Source organism: Pogona vitticeps, chromosome 13 (assembly GCF_051106095.1).
Source record: "Pogona vitticeps strain Pit_001003342236 chromosome 13, PviZW2.1, whole genome shotgun sequence".
Lineage (NCBI taxonomy): Eukaryota > Metazoa > Chordata > Lepidosauria > Squamata > Agamidae > Pogona > Pogona vitticeps.
Window position 1 is genome coordinate 8,309,074 of NC_135795.1, and position 13,807 is coordinate 8,322,880.

Consider the following 13,807-nt stretch of genomic DNA (forward strand, 5'->3'; position numbering starts at 1 on the left):
ATTGTCGTACTGCTCTAACAGTTAAGAAGTTTTTCATGATATTCAGCCTAAATCTGGCTTCCTGTAGCTTGAGCCCATTAATACATGTCCTGCACTCTGGAATAATCAAGAACAGATCCTGCCTCTCCTCTGCATGACTACCTTTCAAATATTTGAAACATGTGATAATAGTCTTCTTTTCTCGATGCTAAAGAGGCCCAGTTCTTTCAGTCTTTCCTCACAGGGCTTGGTTTCCAGTCCCCTGATCATCCTTATTGCCTTCCTCTGATCTTGCTCTGATTTGTGGGCATCCTTCTTCAAGCGTGATGTCCAGAACTGTACGTACACAGTATGCTAGACGAGGCCTTCTGGACAAAGCCAGCCCATCACATTTTGCTACTTGAGGTGGGCTAGCAAACTCCACACTTACAGACATTCGCTTTCCCAAGTAACGTGCATGATAGGCAAGTTATCTGGACACAAGAGACAGATTCCCCATTCCTGGCAATAAAACTATAATAACAGCAACGAATGGCTACTTTTCTTGACATTCATAGGCTGCTGCCTGTGGCAGCCAGTTCACCCTACTCAAGGGCAAGTCACTTATACTAAACCCACCCTTAGAAGTCTTTGAAACATTCACTATAATTACATGCCATTAAATCAATTCTGATTCATGGCTACCCTTTTCCCTAGTGCAGAGAACTGGTTTATTACACCTTGCTTCTGTCAACACTCTGGGAGTATTCAGTTTGCCAAAGGTCACATGATGTAAAGGCATCATGATGAATTCAACTCCTGCTCCCTGGCTCTGCAGCCAACTGACTGGACTAGCTGGCCAGCTATTCCTCTTGATTAACACTGTAAAACAGTAAAACATCTCTTGGTCCAAAGGAATACTCACTTCTCACAAGCCTGTGTATCTTCTGCCATACTTCGGTTTCCTAATATTTTTCTGTAAGGTTCATCGTTTTCCTCCAAATCTTCATCATCTATACTTTTAACATCCAGCTTTGGGAAACAACATTCCCCATTTAAATATATGGAATCATTTTTCAATAAAGGCAAGCTCTGGTCCCCATTCATTTTAACTGCCAAGTCGGATGAGGGGGAAGTGATGCACGCAGAAGATCTGTCGGAGTTTTCTTCGGAGCTTTCACCCAGAACTGTCGCCTGAAAGACATCCCCCAAGTTTTGTCCATCTTCCTCGTCATCAAATGAAATAATGTTTGTGACTTTCTTCTTCTTCTTCATGCGATCTTTCCTGCATTTGAAGTCTGGGCAGCAGAAATATGAAAAATGGAAGATTTTTCAACACAGAGAACTTCTTTAAAAAGTCAGCTTTCCAATTTAAAATACCGTATTTTTCTGTGTATAAGACACTCCCATGTATAAGACCCACACACACTTTTCTAATCCAACATTAAGAAATCTAAGTGGGGCTTAGAAAGTGCAGGGGGGAAAGGGATCAAAGCGCTACAGGATCGCTTTGATCCCTGCGTTCCCCTCCACTTGTTTTTGTTCTCTCCTCAGCTTACTTCCACGGATAAGATGACCCTCAATTTTTAGTCTAAAGATTTTAGATAAAAATATAGTCTTATACATGGAAAAATACAGTATATTGTTTCTTTTTTCAGAACACAGCAGTTTATATGCAAAGGGAAGGTAAGTAAGAGTAGTTTACAAGGCTTCATTCTGTTCAAGGGCATGTCTACCTCCGGTTTAGCCTGACTTTCCTCTACTGAGCCCTAGGTAGCATCCTAAGCTCTTTTCATGTGATCCTTTTAACAACCTGATCAAATAAATCACAACCAGAGTGAGCAACATTCAGCCGTTCAGGTGGCACTGAGGTCCCTGGATCTTAGAAGGCTACACCCCATGGCCCCGCTCCCCACAAAAAAGCAAAACTTTCCAAAACAGCCTCCTTTGTACCTTCCTGCAGTCAAAAATGATTTTCGGTGGGGAAGGAGCTGAATTAAAAGCTTACTGGGATTGTCTGGTGTGGTGTCCCACGGTGCTGGGGGCTTCTTAATAACATAGCAAAAAAGAATGCCATTTTTTAAAAAGTAAGAATTGGGGTATAGCCGTTATAAGAGGGTCACAGGTGTTCTGGGGAACTGCACTGGAGCCCCCGGTGTTTGTGCGTTGCCCACCTCTAAGTGAGACTGACAACTAGAGATGCAGACACACCTGCACAGGTGGCGTTAACGAAGGTCCAGCCCCATGGGGCCGGATGGTCCACTCACCAATCCGCTGTCACGTTCCTGGGGGTTACAACAGCCAAAGTCTGATAAACCAGTCCAAGGTGAGGAATACCAAGAATGCAAAGCCAATGTCCATAAACCAACTCACAGAATGCAGTCCAAGGTCAGAGTCCAGAGTCCAATACACAGCGTAGTCCAGGGTCAGAGTCCAGAGTCAGGAACACGGTTCAAGAAGCATGGATGCAAGCCAGGGGTTTTGACTCGTTGCTTCCACAGAAATTCTGGCTGGCTAGGAGCTGTTTTATAGTAAAACAGCTCCTTGAGCTGCTGGAAACCTTTCCATCCTGTCAATACTCAGGGCTAGTTGAACAGATATTTCTGTGGACAGCCTCTGAGTGATCCTCTGACCTTTTTGTCCTAAGTCTCTCCCGAAGCCTGACCCGAAGCTTGTCTGCTGGGGAAGGAGAATCTGGAGGCGGTTCAGGTGTTTCTGATCTCTCAGCATTCTCTTCAGCCTCAGTTAACCCTTCTGGATCCAGGTCTTCGGCTGCACTCACGACATCCGCCACTGACACGGACAGCATGGTTCTACCAATGGCATCACAGTGCGCGATCCACTCGCCACTCTTCGACCTTGCTGTGAGGCTTGTCCTCCCGCCTCCTGCCAGGAGTAGTGAGCAGATCGCGTGCTGCAGAGCTGTTCGTAGAACTGCGCTGTCTGCGTCCATGGGCTGGACCCTCATTAACGCCAACTGTGCGGGGATATTCGTATTCATCTATGAATACCCCCATCTCTACGACAACATGCAACTGGCCCAAGATTGCACAGTGAGTTTCATGGATGAACAGGTACCTAAATCTCGTATTCTCAAACACACACGCCCTATTACATCTCTTCAAAGTATTAAATAGACTTATCTATGCCACAGCTTCAGGGAGTGGCCCTGAAATTTTCCCCTAAAAGTTTTTTCAAAGAAAACGTTTTGCAGTTCAATCAACACGCCTTTAAGCATTAGCATAATTTCAAAAGCACACCAGGCAATGAGGGAAAAAATAGAAAAAAGAAATAACTGAATGGGGTGCCTGATCCAAATTAATTCTAAACTTAATTAGCTGCCATTTTTAGATGACTGAAATTTTTTTCTCAAAGCAGATCCTTGTTTGCATTAAGTTGCAAGCCCTTGCAAGACATGTGATCCAGTTAAGCCTTTGAAATGAATCTCAGCTGAGAAGCCTGAAGTGACCTCCAGTCCAACTTTGCTAAAAAAGGGTACAGGAGGTTTTTAAAACAAAGCCCCTCAGCAAACCCACCGTCACCTCCCAATGTTTGCAGCATTTAAGGAGCCTTCCCCCTTCCAAACTGCAACGGACGTCTGGTCATTTCCGGTTATGAACCCTCATCCCAATAGGCCCAAAACCAGTTGAGGAGATGTGACAAAATTGCCTCCCACTAGAGAGACAATTGAAGGGTTTTTAAGTTAAAGGGGGGGGGAGTATCAATGGGACCTTGGGGATGCCAGGAGGAAAAGGAGGCATTTTCTGTGTCCAGGCCTCTGGAATTTTCTCCCTGTTTCAAAAGATAGTTTTGCACAAATAGAGAACCACAGCCAATGTCTTACTCTTGTTTAGAACAAGATGCGAATACAGCCTCAATCTCTTGCAAACAGAAAACAACAAATTAACCAGCCTGTAGCATGTTTATTACATGTACATTCATTTATTTTTTATCCAGCTCCTCTCCCCTCACTGGGAACCAAGATGGCGTTTATTTCAACAGGGTATTCTTCTGACCTTGTGTGCCGCACAAATGGGTTGACTGTGTTCAATAACCAAGAAAATAACTGTGTGAATAGACAAAATACTGTCCTGGAGACCAAATTAACTTTACAATCAAGAACTTCCAGTATTCAAAAACATGACCCCATCCTGTACAAGTTCATTGCCCTGAAACATGGCTACGCTTGTGAGTACGTACTGCCGTCTATGTACTACTTACCACTACTAACGCTCTTTGATAGAATGGGCAAAGGGTCCACATCTTGATCTGATTTAATTAAAATGGAAACAGGCGAAGACGCGGTGATCTCCCTAAAGAGGCTGCTAACGCCTTGGGTAGATTCCTTCAACAAAGATGTTACGTTCTGTGTAGATTCCTTGAGAAGATCAGAAACTGTAGGTGTGCACTTGCTTTGCCCGTTTAAATCTTTGTTATCAATGTTGATTGCAAAAAGAATAGAATTCAGTCCTTAGGAGAAGCATAAAAAATAAAATATAAATCCATGATACAACATAATTCATTAGGCCTAAAGGACACCAACTGTATCAGCGGTATTTTGCAAGCTGACACATCTCATAGAAACAAAGGCCCCACTCTGCTAGGACTAACAATTGGATTTAGACCACAGGAATAATACAGAGCCAGCATTACTGCACAGAGAAATATAGGAAGCTACTGTACCATAGCAGTCTGTTTGGCTTAGTCAGATTTCAGGTTTATAAGATCTACTTTGATTTTTATTAGAACCCTGAGATCTTCCAGCTAGATGCAAAACAGTGACAAATGCAACCACACCTGTGCTATGAGATCATGGAAAAGTTACTTTTCTAGATTACAACTCCCAGATTTCCCCAGCCCGGCCATCACATACCATAGCAAGTTTTATGTTTGGAATTCAACTGAGATTTTTGCTATCTCTATTGAAGGATAAGAAAACAGCATAGAAATAGTATCTTTTTTGTTTTAAAGACTACTCAAAGACTTATCGGCATCTATTTTCTGCCAATACTTGCTCTGTTGTACTGGCAACAAAATGTAAGAGTCTTGCACAGAACTGAGGATATCAAGGATTGAACCTATATCATTAAACGTACAAAGCATGGCTCTACAATCAAGCTACGGTCTTTCTTTCAATTTTAGCAAAGCACAAAAAAACATTTTTTTCCTAACAGCTACCTCTTTAAAAGTTAACCATCGTTATTGTTACATACAGCACTGATGGTACCTGTCTGTCATGGGTTTGGAGGGAAAGTTCCATCCTATGGGGAGTGGAAGGCGGGACATCAGGGGGAGGAGCTGTACTGTATATATATGTGGAGCTTGTGTGGAGAGTGAGTTGTTGGAGTCTGTGTGTCAGACTGGGTACAACTGTGTGTCAGTTAGTACCTACCTGATAGGTTCAGGTTTCTATCTGGGTAGCCAGAACTGATAGGTTCAGGGTCTGTGCTTTATTTTAAAGTGTTCTGTGTGAACCAAACTGTTGTATGTATGATTGAGACTAAGCCACGTTACAGTATCTTATTTACCTGATCATTTTATTTTCCCTGTTTGTTATTTAAATAAACCTTGTTCTTTTGTTTGTTAAAAATCCATTCCTGGTCTGTGTGACTTCTTATAGGGAATGGTTGGTGGCAGCATAATTATAGTGTGGAGTACTCCAGTAGGTCTGGGGTTGTCACAGTTATAAACAGGGCTGTAAGATGAAAGCCAGATTCTTCCTCAGTGAGAAAGCACAAAAACACTTCCTCCTTCTTTCAAGATGGTGAGCTTTTGTTTATTTATTTATTTTCATCTTCTGCATCATTGTGAGGGTTTTCAGAAAGTGTGCGCTTTAGATTATTTACTTGCATTTCTGTGAGCAACAACCTGCCCCTCCATGCTTACTGTGTGTCTGTGTTCTTCATTTCCAAAAGGGAAAAGACACCGGAGACATTTGTGTAAGTTGAGCAAACTGCAATGAACTAAAGCTTGGCATCTCAATCTGGCAATGTAGTTGATATCTCTCATGGGTGCTCGGGAATCCTTGACAGACTGACTCTATGCATTGAGACAACCCTAAGCAAGACATTAGCAGGATTTCTTCTTCTTATCCCTAATTAGAACAAACAAATTATCCTTACCAGCTGCCATAGTGGGAATCATACTTGAGCGTTCTTCATCCATTATGAAGGCCCAGTCTTCATAGAAGACACTAGAAGACAAAGGTTACAAAAAAATTAAACAAAACTATATACAGTACACAAAAGAATCTTACCTTTATAAATTCTCACTATAAACTGGTAGCTGCCTAGAGTGGTCCTGACCCAACCAGATAGGCGGGATATAAATAAATAAATAAATAAATAAATAAATAAATAAATAAATAAATAAATAAATAAATAAATAAATAAATAAATAAATAAATAAATAAATAAATAAATAAATAATTGCTGGAAATTGGCACATGTGTCATCTGCATTATCTAAAGCAGTGGTCCCCAACCTTGGGCCTCCAGATGTTCTTGGACTTCAACTCCCAGAAATCCTGGCCAGCAGAGGTGGTGGTAAAGGCTTCTGGGAGTTGTGGTCCAAGAACATCTGGAGGCCCAAGGTTGGGGACCACTGATCTAAAGAGACCGAAAGAGAGATTTGAATATAACCTTCGCTATCACCCTCAGAAACTGAGGGCAAAAAGAAAAAGTCAGAGCAGAAAAAGCATGTGAAGGTTGGAATAAAGGTAAAGGTTCCCCTTGACATTTAGTCCAGTCGTGTCCGACTCTAGGGGGCGGTGCTCATCCCCGTTTCCAAGCCGTAGAGCCAGCGTTTTGTCCGAAGACAATCTTCCGTGGTCACGTGGCCAGTGCGACTTAGACACAGAACGCTGTTACCTTCCCACCGAGGTGGTCCCTATTGATCTACTTGCATTTGCATGCTTTCGAACCGCTAGGTTGGCGGGAGCTGGGACAAGCGACGGGAGCACACTCCGTCACATGGATTCGATCTTGTGACTGCTTGGTCTTCTGACCCTGCAGCACAGGCTTCTGCGGTTTAGCCTGCAGCGCCACCACGTTCCTTGTTTTTTTAATTTAATCTAGTGTTATTCATTCCAGTCAGCAGAGCCTCTTTAGAATGTCAATCAGAGATTTCACTGTCACTAGAGTGACATGGCTACCCCTTCTACAATTGATTCTTTAATGAAGGATGCCAGATATTGAGCCTTGATGTTCTTGTTGGCAAACACAGTGCCTGACCACTGGGCCTTGGCAGATCTTAGAAAAGTTACTTTTTCCAGACTACAACCTCTAGAATCACTCAACCAAGATGGCCATGCTGGCTGGGTGGGTGGGTATGATTATTGTCAGAAAAATAACTTTACCAGGCTCTGAGTTGCAGTCCCTCCCTCACTGAGGTTGGTTTGATGCTTCCTTATTCCAGCCTTCAAAGGGACGTGGTGGCGCTGCGGGCTAAACTGCAGAAGCCTGTGCTGCAGGGTCAGAAGCTTTGTCCCAGCTCCCGCCAGCCTAACGGTTCGAAAGCATGCAAATGCAAGTAGATAAATAGGGACCACCTCGGTGGGAATGTAACAGCGTTCCGTGTCTAAGTCGCACTGGCCACGTGACCACAGAAGATTGTCTTCGGACAAACGCTGGCTCTATGGCTTGGAAACGGGGATGAGCACCGCCCCCTAGAGTCAAACACGACTGGACAAAAATTGTCAAGGGGAACCTTTACCTTTTTAAATAAAAAAACAGACTGGCCTGGGAATACAGATATCAAAAAATTAGAGAAATCAAGTTAGAAATAGGGGTAAGAAATCTTAGAACTGAATTTAGCCCCAGAGAAGGAGAGTGGGATTTAAGAACCATAAGAAATAGTTACGCATCCTGTGCATTGTGAACTACATATTAAAGTAAAACAAAGCACTCTGTCACTTATAAAGAAGGCTGTACTGGAATCCTTCAGGCTCCTAAATGTCTGAAATGATAATCCAATTCTCCTGCTATTTCACAACATCAAACAAGTAATTAATCCATTTCAGTTCTCCTCTAATGCTGTGTTCACATCATCCTTCCCTATTATTGCAGTTCGACTTGCTTTGCCAACACATATTTACCCATCAGGAAAGCATAAAAATCCACGTTACCCAAGACGAGTTTTATCTGCCAGCAGCATGTGGAAGTATCTTTCTAAGGAATGTTCATTCAGCGCACAGCGCAGCCAGGCACGGCCTCTGCCAATATCGGAGGTGATATTCTTCAGGGAGTAGAAGCGTTGCAGCTCATGCTTATTAAGAACCTCTTTCACGTAGTACCAGAACATGGGCTCTGAAAAAGTATAGATTCAAAAAGAAGGCTTGAGTATTTTAGAAATCGGTTTCAACAGAGACAAATCCATGAAGGATTCAGAGACCTATTTGCCCATTTTGTAGGCATCCTTCAGTCTTGAGAGACTACGGTAACGTGCTTTGTATGGAGGTCTTGGAACAGTGTCTTGTGTGGCTGAGAAGGCCAATTCGAGAGTGACAATCTCTTCCACATTGAAGACAAATACAATCTGTCCCCTGTCCAGCTCCCTGGTTTTGCTTGTTTCGGGACTGCCTCTTTGCCTCAGCCTGCTGTACAAGTGTCTCTTCAAATTGGGAGAGGCCATTTGCCCTTACCATGGCAATAATTGCCATTATTGTTGAGTTCTAGGCAGGCAACTGAGTCAATGGGCTGCCTCCTTGGGGAGCATGCTTACTGCATGTCTGGCTGACACCAGTACAACAATAACTTGAGCATTCTGCTCTCCCTCCTCTGGATCACCTGCAAGGAGGGGTACTTTTGCCAACTGGTTTCAGAAATTTTTTTAATGAACTTAGGAGTTTACAAATACTTGCGTGTAATGGTTGTTGTGGGTTTTCCGGGCTCTTGCTTGTAACTCACCTAGTAGTTATAACGAACAGAATTCTATGTAGGTGAGTAAATTAGCGGCTTCTTCCTAGCTCTAATGGCAAGCAGGCCAGCTGAAGAGAGACAAATTGCCCGTCATCGAATTTGTTAAAAAAAAAAACTATTTTTGCTTAGCTTGCTAAGAGGCATAAGCCTCTGTTTCCATGCTTTTAGCTCTCCCGTTTATCCAGCTGAAGACCCACCTCTTCAGACAGGTTTCTACTAATGACAACTGGGTCACTCGTTGCTGGTCCTTGCTTCTATAAGTTGCCTTTAACATTTTAAAATGTTTTTATATGCTTAATGCGCTTTAGTTAGGTAGTTAGTTATTTGGGTAGTTAGGTAGGTAGGTAATTAAATAGATCATACCCATTAGTGCTGCACTACTAGTCTAGGTGGTTAATATTATTATAAATTGCTTTAACATTATGTTTTTATCACTACTTGTTTTAGCACTATGAGCCACCTTGGGTCCCCTCACTGGGAGAAAGGCAGCATATAAATAAAATAAAACAGCCTAATGTAGTTAATGAACAAATAATTGTACAGGCTTGTAATTTTTTGTCAGCATATCTGCAAAGCTTGGTTCCAACCCTGTGCCCTGCGAATCAGCCCAGCTCCTCAGAATTTTCTTGAGCTTGTAAACTGATGTGGGCAATTGAAGCCCTACAGAGTGTCTTGCACTGCAACTTCTAACAACCTTAGAAGTTCATTAATTTTAATGAGCCTGCTGTAAGTAGATCTAAATCTAGACCCAACCCATTGCAGCGCTTTTTCTCCTTGCAGAATCATTACTGAAATTAGAACACATACCAGGTATTTACACACAAGACTGTTGAAGTGTTTTCCAAAAAAAGAGAGAAGAAGTCAAGGATATTGGAAGTCTAAATTACCCATCTCGGTTTTCCTGGAGAAGCCTGCTGCCTGTTTGATTGCTGCTGCTGTTAAGGCTAATCCCCGAGTCCTTTTCAAACCATGTTGAAGCACAGATTCAAACTGAGCACAGAGGCATGTAACCCTGCAAGAAAAAACTAGTTCAGGGAGAAATATTGCACCAAATGGAGAAAAAGCCTATGGGCTAGATGCTCAATGCATAGGCATCAACTAGCGAAAGCCAGTACTAAATTTTATGAGCATGGGAACGTGTCTGCCTGAACGCTGTAATTAAATATCAAGCTGCCGTCCCTACTGCTCCCAAAGAAGAGTCGAGAGCCACTTCCCAAACACTTCAGCAAACACTGAGCAGAAGCATAAAGACTTCCACTTTTTAAAAACGTGCACAGTAATGCACTCAAAATTGTGGACAGAGGCTTCTTAAATGCTTTGTGCCTCAATTACGACTTATGATGCACAAGTCATAATAGATTCACAAATGTTCTGTGGGGCCAAACCAAAAACCGTATTTTTCCATGTATAAGGCTATACTTTTGTCTAAAATCTTTAGACCAAAACTTGAGGGTCGTCTTATACACGGAAGTAAGCTGAGGAAAGAACAAAAATAAGTGGAGGGGAAAGGAGGGATCAAAGTGATCCTGCAGCGCTTTGATCCCTGCTTTCCCCTCCACTCGTTAAGGCCCACTTAGATTTCTTAATTTGGGGTTAAAAAAGCGGGGGTGTCTTATACATGGGGGTGTCTTATACACGGGAAAATATGGTATTTAACTGCATTCCGAGTCATGTCCTTATCTTTCATTGGCCAAAAAGAAAAAGGAAAGTTCATTTATGCTGAATTGTTCCATGTTAACAGACCTTCAATGGCTTCAAATGGGAAATGTTCCATACATTTTATGAGTTAGATACACAAGTGGAGAAAAGAGCTTTGGCATATGCAAAGGGCACATTTCAGCTTCCATCCATGGGCCAAAAGGTGTCAGGAAGCATTCCCCAACATGGCAGCCTCCTGAAGTCTTCAATTATGTACAAGTCTAATCCTCCTACCTGAGGACGTGAGGCTGCAAAGCACCAAACAAACCAGCAAAAAACGCTGAACCAGCAGTTTGTGCCCATCTCTAAACAACAGTAATCAGCTTGAGGTCTTCCAGGTGTTTTCAGAATGCAACGTCATCAGCCCTCATCTTTTCCAAATTCTACTGTCACCACTGGCTAAGCTAGTTATAGCTGTTTGAAGTTACACCTTTACAACTTCTAGGAAACCACATGTTATCCAGTCTTGTATTACAGGGAATAGAAAGAAGCATATTTAAAAGGTTGATCTTAGAAGATCTGTTACATAATGTCTAAACCAATAATATTAAAGGCCGCTATCTTCCTACTACAGTGCTGCCTTGCTTTACGATTGCCCCGCATTACGACAAATCCGCTTAATGACAATCTTTCCAGAACGATAGTCTGAATGGGGGAATTTCGCTTTGCGATGATTGGTTTCTTGCTTCGGGAAGTGATTCTTCGCAAAATGACGTTTTTTGAACAGCTGTTCAGCAGTTTCAAAATGGCTGCCGGGTGATTAAAATGGCTCCCTGCTGTGTTTAGGGACGGATTCCTCGCTACACAGGCAGTGAAAATGACCGCCGTATGGAGGATCTTCACTGGACGGTGAGTTTTTACCCCACTGGAATGCATTGAACGGGTTTCAATGCGTTTCAATGGGGTTTGTATTTTCGCTTTACGATGTTTTCACTTAACAGGGAGTTTCCTGGAATGGATTATCGTCGTTAAGCGAGGCACCACTGTACATCATACTTGATAATCAAACATGCAAGGACTACAATAACTATTTGCAATAAAGTAGAAAAGAGAAAGCCCTTCTCTGTTCCTACCCATTCCTCAACTTCATGCATCTCTTAAGGTCATGCATATACAGCTGCCTTCTCCAGTCTAGTATCTCTAGATCAGTGGTGTCGAACTGTGGCCCTCCAGATGTTCTTGGCCTTCAACTCCCAGAAATCCTGGCCAGCAGAGGTGGTGGTGAAGGCTTCTGGGAGTTGAAGTCCAAGAACATCTGGAGGGCCACAGTTCGACACCACTGCTCTAGATGGTTTTGATATAACACCCAGGATTCCTAACTGAGGCTGAAACTGATACAAAATGAAATCCAAAGTATCTGCAGAGCACCAGGTTAGGAAAAGTGGATTTAGTGTAGCAAAAGTAAGTTACACCTTTACTATTGTCATGTGTAAGGAAAAACAACAATCACATTCCATTCATAAGGATATAGCTATCAGCTTCCATGAAAATTCAAATTCTGTCATTTACAACCGCCCAACCAGGTTCTGTTTAAACAGTTGCCCATGACATCATTTTCCTCCTCAGACACTATTTCACTTGTGAAGTATTATTTAACACACAACATGCCTGCAATTCTGTAAGCATTGTAAATGTATTAAAAGATAAGACATGGTACAAAAAGAAAAACAGAAGGGAAAAGGAAAGCATGCACCAAACATTATATCCTCCTTTGCCCAAGAAATGAGACCAGGTTTGTCTCTCCATAAATAACATTGTCAATCAAGGATGGGAAAAGTGTACCCTTCCAAATATTACTGGACTGCAACTCCCATCATCCCTCACTATTGACTATGCTGATGCAGGTTGGGTGCAGCCCAGTAATATCTAGAGGACCACATGTTTCCCAGCTCTGCTTCAAAAGTCGTCAAAAAAAACCCAAATCAAAGTCAAAAATAACTTTAAAAACCAGTGCAATTCTTGCTAAATGAAGAAGAGAAACTGGAGGATGTGAAAGTTCTCCATCACTAGAAATAGCTCAAGAGAATCAAGAAGAACTAGCTTATTTTAAGAAAAATGATTAGAAATAATTGTTTTCCAACCACAGTAAACTCAAAAGGGGCCTAAGCAACTATAAAGCTCATTTAACAAAAACAAATACAGGTCACAGGCCATAGCTCAGACATGATCTATCAGCTTTACAAGAAGAAGGTCTTGGGTTCACTCCCCATGCCCCTCATTAAAATAGAGTTGCAGGGCATGTACATTTCTCTCATTACCTTTACACAACCCAAAACAGCACCCAAACAGATCCGTTCCATTCCCCAAACTCAGCCAAGCCAAAAAGCAACTATCAGGTGAAGCTAAGTCACTAGGTTTTGGGCCAACTGCACACTTTACTAAACAAACTTTTGTTCAACATCACTTCAGACTTACCTACTGTCTGAATCAGAGGCAATCTCCTTTCTTCCTCCAAATCTGATCTGGCACTAGAAAGAGGGAAAAGAAAAGAAAAGAAAAGGAAGGAAGGGTACATTATTCCACTAGCTGCTAATCCGTATCCAGGCACAATTTAAAGAGCTTGTTCTAAGCTATAAAGCCCTAAATGGTTTGGGGCCAAGTTACCTCAAGGATTGTGTCTCCCTTTATGAGCCTGCTCGGGTGTTAACATCATCAGAAGAGGATAACACTTGGTGCCACCACCCTCACAGGTACACTTGGTGGGGACACAGGAGGGGGCCTTCTCTGTTGCTGCTCCCAGTCTTTGGGACTCCTTCCCACATTTTTACCATAGCACCCTGTTTTACTGTGTCCTCCAGAACGATATTAATGGTTCTAAAACTGTGACTTGCTTTTATTACCCATTTATTTTGCTCTATTCCCCAAACCTTCCAGTTTAGAATGGCCAAAATGTGCCCTAACTAAATCAAAACAAAATAAACATTTGAAGACTCAAGAAACATGTGGGTTTCCTGCCTTGACTCCACACGTGCACCACATAAAACAGAACAGCAGGTACAACATTTCAATTCAGGAGAGAGACCATAACCACTATCACTCTGTTGATTACACTGTGGTGCTCCCCCAGTGTCTTATTTCTGACCAAATCTATCCTTGCATAATCAGACAAGGAATGTGTGAAAGATCTTCAGAAGCTAATTTTAAATCCAGGCTATTATTTATTTATTTCATTTATTAAATTTGTACCCCGCCCATCTAGACACAAGTCTACTTTGGGCGGCTAATTGATTATTG

At 42.2% G+C, this 13,807-nt stretch overlaps 1 protein-coding gene across 3 annotated transcripts in view; it reads right to left on the minus strand.

Annotated features, from left to right (window-relative positions):
* SNX29 (sorting nexin 29) overlaps window positions 1-13,807 on the minus strand; it is a 203,211-nt gene that overhangs the window by 181,809 nt on the left and 7,595 nt on the right. For all 3 annotated transcript variants that reach the window (XM_072982829.2, XM_072982830.2, XM_072982831.2), the window contains exons 3-8: window positions 12,989-13,041; window positions 9,763-9,887; window positions 8,083-8,263; window positions 6,081-6,151; window positions 4,180-4,428; window positions 884-1,256 (exon numbers count right to left, since the gene is read on the minus strand). In XM_072982829.2, the coding sequence (XP_072838930.2) occupies window positions 884-1,256; window positions 4,180-4,428; window positions 6,081-6,151; window positions 8,083-8,263; window positions 9,763-9,887; window positions 12,989-13,041 (1,052 nt within the window). The remainder of the gene's footprint in view (window positions 1-883; window positions 1,257-4,179; window positions 4,429-6,080; window positions 6,152-8,082; window positions 8,264-9,762; window positions 9,888-12,988; window positions 13,042-13,807) is intronic.